The following is a 19,703-nucleotide window of genomic DNA, read 5'->3' as shown; positions in this document are numbered from 1 at the left end:
TATGTGGGATGTGGGCATGTCTGTGTTCAGAAGCATCTGGGATATTTAGCAAGAAGCAGATATGGTAAAATAACCCTTGGTGTTTTTATGTTTATAGATGAGATGCAAATAGATATGAAAATGAGAGTCTTTGTCTATATACCTACTGACAGTATAGATTGTTATCCCACTGTGTAATATATAGATTTTGTGTGTGTGTGTGTGTGTGTGTGTATGGGTGTGTGGGTGAGGTTGGGTGGGGGAGGGGGAGGGGTTACCTACCCTTGTATCTCCTTCAGGTGCCAGAGGGTCAGTCATCCAGGAGCCAAACCTAGATCCAGATGTCTTGATGGTGATGGGATCACTGATGCCAGTCAGTTTGCCACATGCTGCAAGGAAACATTTGAGATGGGGATAGGTAGGACAATAGCAAACCTGTTTGGGTATTTGGGCTCATTAAAACTTTCTTACTGTAAAAGGGATTCGTCTTCATTTACGTTTAGGCAAATTGCCTGAAGGAGGAGGGAATTAATGCCCAACATGTGCATGTTTTTATGTCTCTGCCTTTCTCTTTGTGTGATGTTTGAAAGGTGCTTATTATTCAGTTCACACATGCTTATGCCTGTTTTACTCTCTATGTGTGCAATGTGTGAGAAAGAGAGAGCGAGAGAGAGCGAGAGAGGGAGAGTGAGAGTGAGAGTGAGAGAGAGAGAGCGAGAGAGGGAGAGGGAGAGAGAGAGAGAGAGAGAGAGAGAGAGAGAGAGAGAGAGAGAGAGAGCTTCTGTGTATTCTACTCCTGTCTGTTGGTTGTAATCTGGCGTGGTGTTAATTAGTGTTGATTGAGGTGTTAATGTGAATATGACAAAACTAACACTAGGCTACGTGTCCCTCATGACTGAGAGCTGGTCAGACTAATGTACCCATTATTATGAACAGGCAGAGAATAACCTCATTCTTGTTTGATTTTCCAGAATAACCAAACTTTGCACTGCCACTGCAGTACAGCCATTCATTTAAATGAGGGCCATTGTTCAGAATGTGTTTTGGCAGGGCAAAGATCAATTAGATGGCTCTGATGAGTTAATTTTTTCGAGTGCAAGTAATGAGCGGTTTTGATATGCTAATTTACAGAGTGGGACTCTGATGATGGCTCATTTTCAGTTTTCATCGGTATCTCTCTCTCTGCAACTTAAGTGTTGCACCCTTCTCATCCTCATATTTCCCCTCTCTTTATAACCCCCATACAGTCGTCTCTCTGGCTCTTAAGTGCTGTGAAATGTGATTATATATAGTAGTCATACGATCCAAATTAGATTGCTGTTTCCTCTGCTTCTATCACTCTCATTCTGTTGTCTGTCTCACATCTTTGCATCTTATCAACTTCCTTTCACTTACACAGTCAAATTTCCGAAAGAAATGGCATAAGTCAGGCTGTGTTTATGTATGTGTGTATGCCTCTATGTGCACCATATGTTGCGCCTGTGAATAAGTGTGTGCATCACACCTCAGCGGCAGCTGAGAGACAAACACGTGGTCACATGAGTAGAATGTACTATCCTAGTGGGGGTTGAGTCCCTTACGTAACCCTCAGTGGGATTACAGACCGTAGTAATCCATTGGCCATTGATTTATTTATTTCTTTTCTCTAATCATGGCTCTATCTTTAGATGACAACTACCATTGCTGGGTGCTGCGGAGCCTGTGCCACTGCTGATGATCTGCATTCTGGAGATGCACACAGGGTCTAATCCCCTTTTGGCCTGAATTTGCCTGGCCAAACCAGAGGGCAGAGCAAGTGGAAAACCTAATGGAAACTGGAGCTGAAATAACAAAAACGCCATCAGCCCCTGCCCCAGAATGTGAGGATTTGGATATAGAATGAAGACTGAATCCCTGACAATGAATATTTGTTTTTTTGTGCGAGTGAGTGATGGGAGTGAGGAAATGATGACAAAGACAGAGGGTAAGGTTGTCTAGAGAGAGAGAGAGAGAGAGAGAGAGGATGGCATGAAAAGTAAATGGTACTAAAATATTATGTCTTGTAATTGTGTTCTATATGGAGGAAGCAGAAGATGAGAGCAATGGCAGCAGAAAAGATTGTCGGGGGATGTGTGGTGGTATGGCCTTCCAGCCCCATCCATCAGTAGTTCGGTGTGATGCTGCTGGATCTGCCTGCATCTCTCCCTGACTCCACAGCTCTAGGGCATCACACAAGGTGATTTATTTATTTGATTATTGCCCAGCGAGCTGCCATGTCCCCTTGATCGATGGCCATTGTGTCCCCACAGCCACCGGGCTGTTACTCTCTCTAGCACAAAACAGCATGAAGGACAAGTCTACAGGGGCCCTAGCTACTCTCTTTCACTTTTCCTGCCCTCCCTCACTCTCTCATTCTCCTTACCACCCTCTATCAATTCCTCCTGTCGCGCTCGCTCTATTATTTAATGCTCAAGTTTCTCCAGCCCAACTCTCTTTGCACCACTCTATATTTCTGTTCTTTTCTGCATTGTTCTGTTGATGCAAATTTGGGTAGTGACCTTCGAAAGCTTAATCTCAATGACAGGAGTATATCGGAGTGTGTCTGTGTGTGCTATGCATGAGTGCCTGTTTGTGTAGCAGGCGATCGTGTGAAGATGAAAGGAATAGCCGCTCTCTTTTCTGCCTGAGCCAGTCCCTCGCTGGGTGACCTCGCCTTTATCTCATCTGATCTCACACACACTGGAGTAACTCCTGCAGTTCCCTGCTCTCCTATCTTTGGAGGCCTGTCCACAGATGAGAGGAGCGGCATGTGCATTGATCTGTGAGTGAAAAAAGGAACAGTCCAGTGGTGGACTGGACCAGGAGGACCTGAACAAAAGGAGATACCTCTGAAGAAAATGAAAGAGTGGGTATGGATGGATAAAGAGAAATAATGACAGAAGAAAAAATGGGGCAGGGGGCCAATGAAGTGCATGTGTGGTATAGCAGAGAAATAGAATCTTGCTAGTCCAAACCTGATGAAATGTTTGTATGACCAAAGTACACTGAAATACCAGGTCAAACAATGATGCATGCTTTTGCAGTACATGAAATGTAATTTACCATAAAAATGTTTTTTAATGCATGTACCAAAAAGGAAATTCAATCAGTGTTGCACAATAAATACAATACATTTGTTGCATATTTGCAGTGTGGATTGTTGCATATTTAGTCTGTTAAAGTCTGTCATTTTTGAAGCCTGAAGGTTAGATAAATTACATTCTACTGTATCTGATGTCAGAACTGCATGCATGGGCTTCCGAGTGTGATTTGTGTTTATCAGTGTGGAATACAATCATGGAGTCGCTACTAGCCGTCCAAACACGGACAGTAGGCATTTGTACCAATAGGCTTTTCCCACTTTCCCACTGTCCTCCTGCACGGAATAATTTGAAACACGGAGACAATATATCCATGTTGTGAGACGTGTAACTGTCTCTGCTCGTGTAATATCTCTTAGTCACTGCGGTGTGGGCGTGCATCTATTAGCACTGTGGGCTGTGACAGAGGTGTGAGTAGACTGAGACAGGGGCTAAAAACAGAGATGAGAATGTGATGAGAACTTGCAAACTGAGAAGCCATCACCACTTCTCTGCTTGTGCTCCCTATTGGTCTGTGTGTGTGTGTGTGTGTGTGTGTGTGTGTGTGTGTGTGTGTGTGTGTGCGTGTGTGTGTGTGTGTAAGTATACCTGTGGACCCATGTACAACGCCTCACAAGTACCATTAGTAGCCCAATCAACTCCATCAATTCCATGACAGGAGGTCAGTTGTATGTGAGAAACTACAGTAGATTGACCACAGTACATTTTAGTTAAAGTTAAAAAAGTTAAAAAGTGTGCAACCTTGTTTCTTCCAAGGCAGGAGAATTTAACAGAAGATCCATAAAGTATGAATGGTGAATGTCTTGTAAGAATCTGTGTGTATTTGTCTGGCAGAGCGCTGCAGTCAAGCACATCCAATATTCCTGAAGTGTTCTGTAGTGTTATGTGCATGTGCCTGAGGATCTCTTTCTGGTCAGCCACAGCATATGTAAGTGGGGTGTTTGTGCATGTTTGAGAGTGTGTGCCAGCAACTCTCTGTGCCTACCTAATTTTTGCATGCATGCTCGGAGTCTCTCCTCAAGATTTGACACTCTGTTGTGGAGCTCCTCGTAGTCATAGGCCCCCATCTCCTCCTGAAGTTCGCTTAGAACTGACGTCAGATTCTGGACCTCCTCCTTAAACTGCAATACCAATTTGGCATCGGCTTTGTACTCCTCCAACACTGGTATCAACGGTCTAAGCTCCTCCATTTTCGCTTTTATGGCCTGAAAGGATTAGAATAAGCTCGGTTCAGTGTCATGCGCGACAAATAAAGAGAGACCCCTGTCCAGAAAAAAAATAAATAAATAAAAAAAATAGGAAAAACACCTGTCTTGACCCTGACTACACTAATCTATCCTGACTCTTCACTGACATGAAGACCCCTGTTTGTGTGCATGGTCAGTGTGTGTACACAGTGTGTTTGTCTGTGCAGGTGTGTGTCTGAGCAAACAAACCCGGCAAATATTCTCCACCCGCTGGACGAGCAGAGCAGGTGGCTCCGTCCCGGTGTTGACCAGCCGTTAAAGCAAGCCCTCGGCACACCGACAACAATTGGGAAAGCTCTTTATTGGTCATCATCGTTTAAAATGCAACATCTTATTAAGGATTACATGCTTTTACATGTCACACACAACAAAGTGTCTCGAATTTTACGTCTATATTTTTACGTATAGATTTGTTTAGTAACCAAATATGCATAGACAAAAGCCAAAGTAAAATAAAAGGAATAACAGCAATTAGTTGATAATAATAATAATAATAATAATAATAATAATAATAATAATAATAATAATAGTAAATGTATTTACGTTGGAAAAGCTTTTAGATGGAAAACTTTGACAGCAGTAACATGCAGGAAGAGATCAGTGGTTGGTTGGTTTGGGAGAGGGGTGGGGTTTCTTAGTCTTAATGGTGCTAAAGGTAAATAAACTGTTTGACGCCCAAATGCTCTCAGTACTGTGGCCCAGTTCAGGGGAATCTGGGATTGACCTGCCTCTTCTTCCCTGTGGCTCTCTTTACATGTCTTAAAGTTAGCCCTGCAAGCAAGAAAATGACAGACTGTTGACAGGGGCTAGCTTGCTAACCTAAATCTAACAGACACACACATATATGCACAGACTTAGTACACACACTTGATTAGAGAAAATTGCACACATGCATTGAATACGACGCTGGCAGCACGAGGTTTCAAGCATGCACGGGTGATGTGAGCACATAAATGAATTGGTGCAGGTGGGATGGTAGAAACACTGATGTCAAACTGAAACTGCTTCTGATTCATAGTGCTGGGGTTAGATCTTTATGACAAAAAGTCAAGCCCATCAATATCCATTATTGGTACATTGAAATAATGCAATTTTGTGAGTTACGGTCGCACCATTTTTTCAAGGTACCTTGGTTGTTATAGGACAGTAAACCTTGGAAGAAAAAGTCTTATTCTTTAATCAAATCATACTACCAAGGCAGTGTGTCCCATGCGCAGGACACTAAACCTCTTGGACTTCACTGTATATCACTTCATCATTTTTTGGTCAGTAGGGTAAAAAGTAATTTTATCTCCTTATCTAAAACTTAATTTAGGATTCCATAACAGTTTTATAAAGGCGCTACATGTGCCTATGGGTAGCAAGAACTAAAAACAGAGTAGGAGTGAATTACTTCACTGGGAATTTAAACGCTACACTGTCCCGTCTAAAGGATCCAGAAAAACTAGTATATTTTAGTGTGAATACAGTAAGTAATTGGTGTGAAATATAATAAGGGATATTGATGTTGAGTACATATTTCAGATTATTTTACCTCTTTTGTTACAGCATTATGAATTAATTAATATGTGGGTGTGGGATTGTGGGATGCTTTAGGCCATTCTGAACCATCTCCACAGTGGGAACACACACACACACACACACACACACACACACAGCATGGTGGGCCGTGTGTGGGCTATATAGCAGCTGTGAAAGGATGGTGGTTGGGTGGATGGCATCAGCCTGCGAGGGATGGCTAAAAGGACTGGCTCTGTACCTTGTATTGCTTGGCGATGTTCTGCTTGTGGTTCTCCTCCACCTGTCTGAACTTGGTCTCCAGACCACGGAGCTGGACCTCCATCTTCTCCACATACTGCAAGTCCCTCTGAGTCCGCTGGTCCAGCACCTGGATGGACTGGGTCATGTTCTGGACCTAAGGTGGCACAGGGAGACGGACACAAATGCGTCTGAGTAACTGAGTACACTTCTAATCGTTTAAAGTAAAATGAGCATTGAATGTAGAGAAGAATGCACCAGACTTTCAATATTTTCTTTTGGCTTGCTTTCTCCTGGCAATGTTTACATACATATTGGCTGCTAGAGGTGTCTGAAACTACTCATCAAAATCAACAAACTCAAGCTGACATCAGGCCAACTAGTCAGGGGCCTAAGACACATGGTGTAGAATGCATACTGTTAAGACATTTGGTTTCCTCTCCAAATCTCTCTATTGTGGAGCCAGAAACTCTGTCATGAACTTGGCACGTCTTCTATTTATTCAGGAGAGATCAGTGGATGCCCATGATTTTTTTTTTTTTCTGGCAGCCTGTGTGATGATAGGGAAATGTAATAGCTGCTCTACTCCAGATTATTTTGGGATTATCCCCTCCCTAAATAAAAAGGAAGAAGATTCTGCCACCAATTTGCTAAGATGTTCTTTTTCAGGGGTACAGGGTAGTCTTATCTGAGAGTAAGAGTATTGAGCTGTGTTGCATCATCGTATGCGTTGCTTAGGCAGTGTACAGTATAAGAGCAGCTCGCAGAGAGCGGGAGTGTATAGCTGCCTCCCATGATGCCTGTTCGGTTTCCAGGGAGCTCATTAGAGCATGATTCCTATTCTTGTCTTACGGGCAGGGAGGTGATTGAAGGGCCGCAAACACGGGTTAGCCTCTGTGTGCGCACGTGTCTTTGTCTTTACGCGTGTGTGTGTATGTGTGGGGGGAAGGGGGGGAAAGGGGGGGGGCGGGGATTTGGGCAATGAATGACTTTCACTGGTTGGGTCATGCGTTGCTAAGGAGTAAGTGGTAATTACCTTCTCTAGCAGCTGTCTCAGTTGTTTGGTGCGGGCGTCCCGTGAGCACATGGACTGCTGGGGCGCCACCACAGTGCAGACACACCTCCCCTCACTATCCTGGGCTGAACTGTACACCTGCCACGATTCTTCTGGGTTTGCTGGTAATACCTGAGGACAAAGGTACGGAAGAATAGAAAAACGGGGGAGGTGAATCACGACGTTGCAGAAGGAGAGGAGAGGGGAGCAGTGGGTGAGAGGCAAAGAATGAACAGTTCAGACAAGAAAAAAAAAAAAAAAAAAAAAAAAAATAGATCAACGTGTGACACTGTACTATAACATCATCCACCCAGGTACACCTCTATCATTGTATCAGACATGTTCCAGGTTCAACTGGACCCGGCCCAGGAGGACACTTCAGTGCTATTTGTGCTTCCACAGTATCACTTACATCACGCCTGTTTCATGCTAACACAAGATTACGCATATCACCATCTGGACACCACAAACCACCAGGCTCCACCCATTTTGCGCCATCAAATCATCAAATGCCAAGCAAGGGGAAGATGCAGCCAACCAAACAAGCCCAAGATACTCCCATTACTCATTCACTTTTTTTTCCCTCCAAGTATGTGAATGCTCCAAGTGGAAAGTGTGAGGTGTATGACGCTAGGTAGAGTGACAACTCCAGTTAATAATCAATTATATTTAGGCTTTATTTTGAGAGTGGATATGATGATGTAGTACTAATTCTATGACGAGGAACTGTACATCAGCCAGGTAAAACTCACTTGACAGACCTGCTGATTGATTCAATTAGTGACAAGCAGTGACTCCGCAAAATCCAAAAAGAGCAATTACAGTGGCTGTCAATCCGCTGCACTGTTTTCTACCTGAGGATGTTGACACGCCACAGGAAATCACTATCAAGCACCTGTCTTGATATTGCAAGCTATTTCTGTACCACAAAAGCCAATACATTGATTAAAATCAATGGAGTAGAGTAAATGACCAAGTAAATTGGTCACTGGCAAAATTAACAAAATGGAATCCCATGCTGGTAGTAAGTCCCAATCATCATATGCTCATGTCAAAATGATTAGTCTTCTTACAGCCATGATTGCCATGTATCAGTAAACTCTAAATCTAATTACACCAGTAGACATCTAAAGATGTTATTACATGTGATAGGGTGAATATCTATTGATTCAATATTAACTGAACCATGCAATTATTAGTAGTAGTATTAGTGGTGGTAGTAGTAGTAGTAGTAGTAATAGTAGTAGTATTTTCCAGGTGACAACAAGTGTGTTTCGTGTATGGAATTTAAACATTTATCCTTCTACCTCCAAGTGCAAACCACCTCGATCACTTTATTACGGCACTGAAAGGATTATAGTAGCAGCCCAGAACCTGCCAGCAGCCTGATGTAGAAACAAAGAAGAGCTTTATCCTGCGTAACAGGACCCTGCATTTGGACGCTCCTCTCATTCACACAGTGTGAAAGGAAGAGTGAGGTCTCCCGCTGAAAAAGACTGCGCTGAAAATCTCATATCCATCACTTCATTTTCCACCATGGATCTCTTTTATCAATGACAAGACTTTTCCGTCACAGTGCGCTCACGTCGACGGAGACAGCCGCCCGGGAGCAGGTTATAGCCGGGGCAACATCAAACCCAGGTGGAAGATATCAATCACGTCTCTGCAAGATTTTACTCTTGCATCCCACTGGCAAACAAATCACGCTGGCCGAAGTGGGAGATTTGGAGAGGGAGCGACAGCGTATACTCCACTTAATTATGAGTCAAACGCCAAAACCAAAGAGCACATATTTTCCTATGAATTATGATTCAGGGAGCAATCGACATTCATTAAGAAAACCGAACCAGCCCCAGGGAAATGCGAAACTTGCGCACTTACTCCCGTGCTCCGGTCTGGGTACCCTCCCTGTGCCGCCGTCAGCTTGGTGGTATTGAGCCCCACCAGTGAGGGGAGCGTCTGCGACATCCAGTTGGTGATCATCGCCATGGTGCTGAGCACGACGCCGATCTTCAGCAAAGGCACCGACATCTTTGCTCTCTGCTTTTTCTTTTATTTAGGCCGTCTTCATTCTACAGACTCCGGTGAGAAACAAAGGAGGCGACTCATGTTGCCCAGAGGCGCTTGTTGTTTTATCCGGGAGTCCGGCTCGGCAGGTCTTTTCCTGGACATCTCCAATGAAGGACTGGGGGTGAACGATTCGGACGCGATAGAGACGACCAAAACGGCAAGGTAAGATCGGGTCAAAGATAAGCAGCAGCACCTGGCCGAGTGCAAGGAAAAACGGAATAAAACCGAGAGTGAATGTAAGAGGAAAATGCCCTCTGAATATCTCCTCCCCTTTCTGCGCTGTCCCGCACACTGGTGGCTCTCCGGTTCTCCGTTACTATTTCGTTCACGCCCGACGTTCCGCCTCCTGCCTTGGTGCGCTCTGTGATTAAGTGCCACTGACTACACACAGCCTGCTCCGAATGGATGAGAGAGGGAAGGAGGAGGTACTACGGATCTATCTATATTGCCAGACGCAATGATGTCAGCCAGGTTGGGGTCCGTTCATGGTAATATCTCGGATTGCGCCTGATTCGCCCATAGCTGCCCCATACTCTGCCCAGGGGGAATGACAATGAGCAGTGCGGCTGAGGTCGGGCGACATAGTGGCGGGATGCTGAGAGCTTATTTAGCCTATAACCGTGACATTTCTCTGCTCCACTGCCCCCTAAGGTGGGACAGCACCGAGTAAAGTAAACCTGGCCTGGAATTAAAATAATGAACACCCCTTGCAATTATAGGTGAATACTCCTCATTTCTTCAGCTAGGTGTGGGCATAGACCAAGGGTGGATTGACAACCACTGCAAAATGTGTAGCCTACACTGTAGGCTACTATACTGCATAAACATATAAAACAATGCAGACATGAAGCACTTCTCAGCTATACAACATGTCAATTTTAAATGAAAATAAAAATCAGCTGTAATGAATCAGAATATGTTTTTGTGTAGGCTATAACGATGCCCTGAGCTCAGACGTGCCTATATGGTTTATGGTTGAGGTAATACATGTGACTCTGGCGCCATCGTGTAGCTGATTCGGGTGTTGCTGGAAATCAAAAGCCTATGGCTTTTTTTTTTTCTTAATGTAAGGAATCAGCACGTAAAACGTAAAACAAGGCCTGCAAAAATGCTTAGCACGTTCTCGTTATGGTGTCAATTTGCATTGTCCTTTCAGTGTGTAGCTAAACCAGAACATGTTCATATTCTGTGATTTATATGGTTATTAGGTCCACCTAATATGAGGGTGCATTTAACAAGTGCAGTAAATTGCGTCTTTTTCTTTGGTAGGATATAGTGCCTTTTTTTCCTCTTTTCATTTTTTTTAACAGTGTAAGGAGACAATGTTCTGAAATTAAAATATCTGCTCAGAGCTGATCTCAACATCAATACTTGGGTAATGCTCCAGCCTATGGGCTAAATTGCAGTACTGCATGATACATGAGGTCTCCAGAATAGCAGAAGTGGCACTCTATCCACAGCTATTTCTATCTGCTCCATAATGCAGTTTTCTGGTAAAAATGAAAGATAAAATGAAAGTTTGCACTCACTCCACCTCTATATTTGTCTCTCTTCTCTCCCTTATCTCTCCACTTCTCTCTGACCTTTCCTAGTATGAGAGCTCACAGTAGTGATGGCTATACAGATTAGTGTTAAGTACCAGTGGGGGTCAGCTCACCGCTGTGCCAGTGCCGCTTTGTCCTGTCCAGTCCAGCCTAGTCTTTTCTCACCTGGTGCAGCTCATGCACAGCAGCCTGGATTTACATACCTTTTGAATGGATTTAATTTCTCTTCTATGATTGATCAATCTTGCATTGTCACAATGAAAGTAATGAGACTGTCACAATAGTGTGAGTCCCACTCAACTTCACTAGAGATACACTGAAGCAAATGCTCAAAGTAATGGAAAGGTTAGCAACTGATAATAGACCAAGTCCAACCTCTCTTGGATCCCATCTCATAATATGATGTAATTCTGGGAATCAGCACTTAACGGAGCAACAACCGCAAGTTAGTCACACATGGAGAAACAGCAGGGAGGCTACAAGAGCACTAATAAACTAGAGGGAATAAAGAAAACAAACTGCCCAGAAATCAATCAGTCAGTCTATCAATCTATTGTTTGAGAGTGATTGAAAGAGAGAGAGATGTGTTAATTAAAACCACAATATTTTTTTTGAACTTGCCCTACATAATATATAACATACTACTATATATATATACAGTACTGTGCAAAAGTCTTAGGCACCCTAGATGTTTTATATACATTTTGTGTTAGACATTTATTTATTTGTTTTCTGCATTAGTGTGTCAGTAGACTGCTCTTTATAGTATTTTTTTTTATATTTAGAAACTTTCCATTTCATTATTTTTGAAAGCATCTTCACTTTACAGATTTTTTTTACATGTACCTAAGACTTTTGCACAGTACTGTATATATACTGTATATATATATATATATATATATATATATATATATATGAGAGAGAGAGATATAGATATATAGATATATATACAGTATATATATACATATATGTGTGTGTGTATATATATATATATACATACATATATGTGTGTATATATATATATATATATATATATTGTAATTACTGCCACGTTTATGCATTTATTATAGAATGTAGATGTTGATAAAGTAAACATAAAATTTCCAGCCTACAAGTGCATTGCAAAATGCACTGTATCCACCTACTCCTCTTCTGCTCTCTCTCTTTCCCTCGCTGTCTTTCAACAAACCATACTGAATAATAAATAGCTTCAACCCCAGCTGCCAATCACACCACGCATAATGCAACTCAGCTCAACTCCATCTCACTTCCTCACCAAAAAACTGAAATGATAACAGATTTTTTTTTACATTAAAAAATCCTTAACAGTTTCAAAATGTTCCCTTACTAGTGCCATATTTCAAGCTCGAGCAGCATAGAGGTGGTGGCGTTGGCACAGTCCTGTGGCTTTAGTTGAATTTGACTAACCGCACCAAATGTTCAATGTTGACGTCCACAAATTAAAAAAGAATGCCTTCTTAACTTTGTGCACGCGCATGCATGTGTGCATAAAGGATGAAATGAGGGCAGCAAAGTAAAAGTAAAAACTTTGACGTGACGAGACAATGAAGAGTTATATGTGTGCCTGCAAAGCACGCCAGCATCCTGTGCAGCAGCTTTACGGTGAATCTTGGTGTGTGGGTTGCTTGTAGGCAGAGCTATGGCATGTAGGTTGGTTGGTGTCAAAGGGTTGCTACAGCAGCGCCATCTGTTTTCTAAGGGTCTCGGTGAGATGCTGTGGGACGTGGCCTGGAGCCACGGGGGAGCCACTAGGTGAGGAACAGATGCTGCTCTGGCTGCTTACTATTCTTCTCTGTGTGAACACCAGCCAATAGCCAAATCCTTCAGTGACCTGTCTTTATCAATGGTCTACAAACAGGTTTGTTAGGGAGCCTTTTGGAGAGGGGAGGGTTCTTTTTTTTTGTTTTTTTAGTGTAAGCGAATGAAGTGAATGAACGCAGCTGGAATTAGAAAGGAGAGGTAGCTATCTGTTGAAGACTGTGTTTGTGTGTGTATGTGAGTGTCTGTGTGTGTGTGGCAGAGACCCTTTAACAAAGCTTGCATTAATTAACACGCACATGAAATGATTTAGCAATCCAGCACACCGTGTATTGACAGTGAAACAAAGCTGATTTCTCAACAGGCTACTTACTCTGGCATCTCCCCACTCTCTCGCCCAGACGTTAAGAATAGAGCTCAGCCAACCCACAGTGTCACTGCCGGAGCACAACTGACTCACAGTCTCTTGAAGCAAGGTGGTTCATGTGGTCAGCAAGAGTGTGTCATTGTTCAACATCAAAGCCTGAGGCCACACTGCACGGATGTTGTTATCTAATGAATAACTTGCAAATAAAAGAAGGCTCTCTCCTTTTTCCCCTGTCCCCCTGTCCACCTCTCACTCTCTACATCTGGCTTCAAGGCAAAATGTGGTGTGGAGAGGCCTGGCCTGACTACGGTGTGATGTGCGTAGGTCTATGTAACGAGGGGTATATATATATATATAGAGAGAGAGAGAGCCAGTCAGTGTCTAGTGTTTCTGTTGTCCTGGAAGGCAGCAGGTGGGGAGGCTGAGGGTGGATATCGACTTACCTTTTAAGAGATGACATACACTCACAGGCCGTCAGAGAGAGAATGTCACTGTCAACGTCGGCCCTGACCCAAACCAACTATCAGAAAACCCAAAGTGAAACAAGTTCTCTCCTCCTCTCCTCTGACTGACTGCCTGCCTCAATCATTGCAAACAAAATAGCCTAATCTTCAACTGTGTCAGCATTTTAATGCACCCTGCTGCTGTAGTGTAAGTCTATGTTAAGACTATACAGGATGCTTTGTTGTGTTACTAAAGACCCGTTTTTGGATGAGGGAGCGGTTGTATTTTTTAAGTATAGCTATCCTCAGTCTTATGTTTGAACTTGCTACACCAGTGCAGGGAGATAAAATTGTTCACTGGTGATTGAGCTGAGGTCATAGCATTGATTGATTTACAAATCAAATCTCTCATCAATGTCAAAATCTTGCTGTTGCTACATGAATAAAAAATGTTCTGTTCAGAGCAGATTGACATTTCTCATACATTTTTGAAAACCAATTGATGAAATAACTGTCAAGGTAATAACACATTGATAATTAATTGTTCCAACATATTGGTTGTCAGGGAATCAGGATCTGTGGTGATGTACTTACAGAATGAGACATTTTATTGAATGTGTAATTTGGAGTATATGTTATTGGGGGTTCAAGTACTTGCTGAATGAACTGGCAATATAGATCACTTTATTGATAGTACCTTAGAGGCACAGTTGTTTTTTGTTTTTTTTTAGTCTTCAATAACCAACCGCAATTGGATTCACACAGTGACAGTGAAGTCCATGAAATATGGCTTTCTCTCCCGGCAAGGGCAATTAAATTGTCAAATTCATCAATCCTATGGCTGCAGGGCCTGGTAAATAACTGGTATTCACTCACTCTCTTCCCACCATGATAATGTTGAGTATTGTTTATGACAATTTGTCATAGGCAACAATCTAATGCAACTCTAACTAAAGCCAATTTTAATTGCAGTATACTGATTATCTGCTGCAATTGCCAATGTGTGGCCTCTATAGATAGCAGGCAATCATTTCTAATTCCAGTAAAAAATCACAGAGATACATTTCATCAACCAATAATGTTGTACTGAGCTGGGTGGTTGCACATTGTTTGCTAGACTAAATTCTCCCCTCACATACAGTAGGCTAAATCAAATCATCCAGTAACTCTGTGGTGATTGAGCATGCTCAAAAGACCAACTGTGAGACGCTGTAGCCTTTGATTGTGGAGCCTTGATTTAAAACACCACAGAGCATCATCGTATAATTCAATAATGGAATGGCCTTTTCCTTATTAGAGAAATCTTACCTGGAGAATACAGAGGCAACATAATGTTTATGGAATAGCCCCGCATTTAATTAATCTGAACATTTGCTCATAAACCAATTGATAGATCGTGCAAAATTTCCCCGTTCCTGGCTCGCTTGTCAGCCCCGGCGGTAGAAATACTGAATAGAGCTCTGCTGGATCTATCCTCGCCCGTCAAGCACAATGTATTCACATCATGTAATCCCACCCGTTAATCTGTTTAAGCGGGGTAGAGGGCTAATTCGCCGGGGCTCTTTATACCAGCGGTACCGGGTAATCTCCTGTCGGATCTGGAGCCAATTAACCGCGGGTCCTAGCTTTATTATATGAGGGGGAAAATGGCGTTAAAACCTACTTGGGTGAGTTCTGTGCCCATGAAGATGAGGAGAATAAGAGTCAGGAGCTTGCTCGCAGGCTGCATCTCTTGCCTCCGGTGTGTGGACCAGCGGTCTCACATGCAGATCAAGTCCCTTTGCGTCCCCCTGCACAGCAGTCCTTTCCTCTCGGGTCTCTTTCGCGTTGCAAGTCGCTCGATTTTTTTTTTTTATCCCTCAGCAACCCACCAGCAGAAAGCGAGAGATCTGTTGTACGGAATCGTCTCTGTGCATATTTATTTCATCTCGGTAGCCTATCTCGGCGCCGCTCTCTTCGGTCTCCGTGCCCCCTCTTTAGTCGTCGCGACGGCTTGTGATGAACATCGGGGTGAAGAGACACAAACACTACCGTATACAAGGCTATAAACCTTCACTCCTGATATTGCCAAAACTTTACCTCCCCGCCTCAAGCTGCCGTATAAGCTCTCGGTGAAAAAATGAGAGTGACGGCGCTGTACATGGTGCTGAAAACGGAAGTTGCATCGCCCAGAGAGGGAGATTTAAATTGCCAGTATATTAGAGGAGTGATGTTGCCCTTTGAAAATGATTCTTTTTTTTTTATATTTTCAACCTATCATAAAAGAAAGCATTTTTTTCTGTCAACATGCACTCTTCAGGGGTTAACTTTTGGTTTTTACTTGACTGACTTGACTACTTGATTAATTAAGTCCAATGACAAAAAAACAACAAAAAAAAAACGTCTCTCTTGGCCTTATGAAAGTATACATATACATATATATATATGTGTGTGTGTGTGTGTGTGTGTGTGTGTGTGTGTGTCACCTCGCACATCATTTTTTATGGAGAATTTTGTAGTGTGACTGCATTTAACCCATAGTGTGTGTGTGTGTGTGTGTGTGTGTGTGTGTGTATGTGTGTGTGATAACTTCTACTTTGATACTTAAGGCTTACTGGGCAGTGCAGCACTTGCTCCTTAGAGAATGTCAACAATGGGCTCTTAATTGGGTGGCCACATAGTTTCGAAGCTCTTCACTGCTGCCTGCATGTGGCTCCTATCTGAATCACATCACGCACTAATGGCTCAAAGGCATTGCAGTTGATTAGCCTAGGTACTGCTCTGCTCTCTGTTGGAGGTAATGGCATCAAGACAGGTCCTTCTCCAATGCACTTCCATTTCTCTGCTGGCAGATTTAGTTTAGTTAGATGTATCTGAAAGAGATAATGGTTAAAGTGAGAAGCCTATATCCGTGGTTTAACAGTAGTACAATGTTTTGTTGAAGATGAGAGAGTTAAAATGCATTACTCACTCTGACTGCTTAAGATGGCTCTTATTGTGTTCTCTGTAATACAGTTATATCATCTAAGACTGTCAGTACGGAGCCTCTGCGATGCTTTTGTGCAACAGATATTACCACTTTTATTCCCATTAAACAAGTTCGATCAGTGTGTTTATGTGGGCGTGCACAAATGCACGTGTTTTTTTGGTGCGACTTGCAGTGCGAGCAACAGTGCACTCAATGAGGATTTGATTATGGGGCAGGGGAATGAAATCTGTGAGTAATGGAAACGGAATGCTCCATCAAGAGGAGCTGTTGCTGGTTGGCGTGGAGCTCTCCCTGCATCGTGGTGTGCGGCCCACACGCCGGACAGCGGGAGGCACATCTCACCGGCACTTCAGCCAACATTAGAGTCTGTCTCAAAAGAATGCATTATTAACAGTGGAGCCACGGTGGATACCACAGAGCATGGTAGACCCTTTAATCCAGTCTGCTGATATGTTCTATTATTGAGGAGCAAAATGACAATCGAGGATAGGGAAGCCGCCTTGTAAGAGTGTTTGTGTGTGTGTGTGTGTGTGTGTGTGTCTGTGTGTGTGTGCACTCAGGAATGTGTATGGCACATGTACACAAGTGTCTGTGAAAATGTTACATTATTAAGAGCAGAGACCCAGCTCCAATAAGACTAATTAGCACACGGCAGTTCCTGGCATACTTTTACCCTCCAGTTTTTTTGTTTTTATTTTACAAAATAAGCCTCAAATTGTGGTGACAGATTTGATTATTCTGTGTGTGCTAGATAGTGTGAAGAGAGGACAAGATAATGTGTCTTCTCACTTCCTACTCTACTGATGCATAGTAGAAGAGGATGATGATGATGAGGCAGTACACATGTGATGAATGGAACAATAATCAAAGATACTGCGTGTCAAAGCAAACTGAAATGATGGAGCACCTCCAGGGAGTTATTTGGTGAAGTAGCTGTTCAAACAGGGCAGATCACCTTGGGGATGTTTATTTTGTGAGTGTATATTGGAGGCTGCTCACATGAATACCATTCTTGAAGACTCCATGCCTGAGCACAGTCAATCCAACTTACTGGATTGTCTTGTTTGCATGTAGATGTATGTAAAATAATATGTTTTCTGTTAATGGTCTGTGAGGTTACATTGAATATGTGAGGTGAGCTTGACTGAGCTCTCTCTCTCTCTCTCTCTCTCTCTCTCTCTCTCTCTCTCTCTCTCTCTCTCTCTCTCTCTCTCTCTCTCTCTCTCTCTCTCTCTCTCTCTCTCTCTGTACCTCTTTTTTTAATTCTGGAATTAACTAGGCAGCTGAGGTATGGTGTAGTTTATCAAAGTTTCACAAAAAATGTTGATTAATCTTCCAAAATTTGAGAAGTGTCCAGTTTCTTCATTAATTAAATTCTTCATGGAGAGTGAGAGAGTACGAGAGAGAGAGAGAGTAAGAGAGAGAGGGAGAGAGAGGGAGAAACTGAGTAAAAGACTTCCTGTTTAAATTTAGGCCCTAATAGAATTTGTGTCTCTCCTCTCCGGCACGCTGCCATTACTCTTCCCATTCATCACTTTCTCCCAGCGCTCTCTGCAGAGATGATGCCACAGATAGCTATTAAATATATGTTTCACACTTCTATTATGTCTCGGAAATGCTTCATTCATTTAGTGTGCTGCAGCCACAGTTCTGGGTGGGTTTGGGCCATGATCCGTTCTGCACTAGCAGGGCGAGCTCCATAAAAAGCTGATTTAGCAGCAGGCCTGGACAGGCCCGAGGACCCAGTCTGTTGATCCTGAGTCAGTATTAATGCATTGGCTAATCTCTCTATCTGCAGTCAGCCTCCAGACCTTGGGGAGATGAGAAGGAGAAAGTACATGTGTATTGCACATAGGATGAGGAAGGAAAGAGCAGGGGAGGAGGATGGAGAGACTGAATGGGTAGGAGGAGGGGAGATGGAAGGAGGGTGAGAGAGTGTATGAGAATTGAACTGAAGGGGATGAGGAGAGTGAATGAAAAGGAAGGAGAAAGAAGAGCAAAAGATTATGATATCTTTGTAGTTTAGAGTTACAGTTTTTCTTTGGCTGGTGAGGTAGTATTCTATCTATCTATCTATCTATCTATCTATCTATCTATCTATCTATCTATCTATCTATCTATCTATCTAAATATATATCAAATAATAAATATCTATCTAAATCACAATTAAAATTAAAATGTCAGCTACACAGGTGAGTCATATTAAGTTAAATGCTCATTAGCAGTATATGTGTCCATTTTAAAAGAGGTTCGACAATCACCACCTGTCTATGTGAGTTTTCAAAGCAACATGAGGCAACTAACAGAGTTCCAAAGAGCCCAAATAGTCAGTGCCTGAACTGCAGGTGCATCAGTCACTAAAACTGCTAAATAATTTAATGTGGTGACGTGGACGGTACCGAAAATCATGAAAAGATATTCCAAACACAGACAAACTGCATCAGCATAGAGGAACAGTGGTCGCAAGTCGCAGCTCGCCAAGAGGCATAGATGGACATACAGGATAGTTGTTAATCCACAGAATCAAATTAACACCTCTGTGACAGAGTCCCAACGAAAATTGTATGCTGTGAGCTTCATAAAGCTGGTGTTTATGGCAGGGCAAAACATTCGGAAACCGCTTGTGTCCAAGTCCATTGCACAAAGACGCATAATCTGGTGTAAGGAGCACAAAACCTGCACCCCTGAGGAGCAATTGAAAACGTTAAATGATCTGCTAAGTCAAATTTCAGCCTTTTTTTCAACATTCAGCCAAGTTTATGTTTGCTGAATGCCAAAGGATGCCTATTCAACCCAGAATGTCTGCCGCCAGATGTTAAACGTGGCGGTGGATCTGTAATGAAATGGGCAGCCATCTACTGGGAGTCATTTGGTCTGATGATTGCTCTGCATGGTCGTATAACAGCTGAGGAATATGAGGCCATTTCGCAGGACCAGGTGCAACCTATGGTGCAAACGCTGTTCCCTCATGGCGTTCCCATATTCCGGTGTAATAACGGTGTAAACACATCATAAAACGGCAGGATGAGGACAAACACCTTCGATGGTCTCCCCAGTCACTAGACTCTAAAAACCTGCGCTGACCAGTTGTGGGATGTGCTTCATTATATCTTTTCTGTCTCACTCTCGGTGCCTAAATTACCAATGATGTGGAAAACCTCTTGTATTGTCCCTGTCCCTAAGAAAAGGCAAGTCCATGAGCTTAACGATTTAAGACCTATAGCCCTGACTTCACAGATCATGAAGTGTTTCGAAAGGATCATCTTGGAGCCTCTTGCTATGCAGGTCTATCCCTTCCAGGACCCCCTACAGTTTGCTTATAGGAAGAGAGTGGGTGTTGATGATGCATTGCTTTACATGTTACACAGCATGTAT

At 42.9% G+C, this 19,703-nt stretch overlaps 1 protein-coding gene across 1 annotated transcript; it reads right to left on the bottom strand.

Moving 5' to 3' along the window:
* Positions 1–4,727: 4,727 nt before the first annotated feature.
* On the bottom strand, positions 4,728–9,188 carry LOC139639629 (noelin-like). The gene is made up of 4 exons (XM_071513768.1): positions 9,039–9,188; positions 7,140–7,289; positions 6,105–6,260; positions 4,728–5,116 (listed from the first exon to the last, which is right to left on the bottom strand). Exons 1-4 carry the CDS (start codon positions 9,186–9,188, stop codon positions 5,111–5,113), a joined length of 462 nt encoding a protein of 153 aa, XP_071369869.1. The 3' UTR covers positions 4,728–5,110.
* Positions 9,189–19,703: the final 10,515 nt, after the last annotated feature.

The sequence above is a fragment of the Centroberyx affinis genome, unplaced genomic scaffold (assembly GCF_046629955.1).
Source record: "Centroberyx affinis isolate AG114_WGS23_722 - 3 ecotype Tasmania unplaced genomic scaffold, CSIRO-AGI_Caff_v1 ptg007508l_1, whole genome shotgun sequence".
NCBI classification, from domain to species: domain Eukaryota; kingdom Metazoa; phylum Chordata; class Actinopteri; order Beryciformes; family Berycidae; genus Centroberyx; species Centroberyx affinis.
This window is presented reverse-complemented; position numbering and strand designations above follow the sequence as displayed.

Excerpts from the sequence above, each read along its gene's own strand:
- LOC139639629 (XM_071513768.1), bottom strand. The coding sequence starts at position 9,188 with ATGTCGGTGCCTTTGCTGAAGATCGGCGTCGTGCTCAGCACCATGGCG. Across the intron at positions 7,290-9,038 it reads ACCCAGACCGGAGCACGGGA|GTATTACCAGCAAACCCAGA; the intron begins GTAAGTGCGCAA and ends CTTTGTCCTCAG. Across the intron at positions 6,261-7,139 it reads TGAGACAGCTGCTAGAGAAG|GTCCAGAACATGACCCAGTC; the intron begins GTAATTACCACT and ends GTGCCACCTTAG.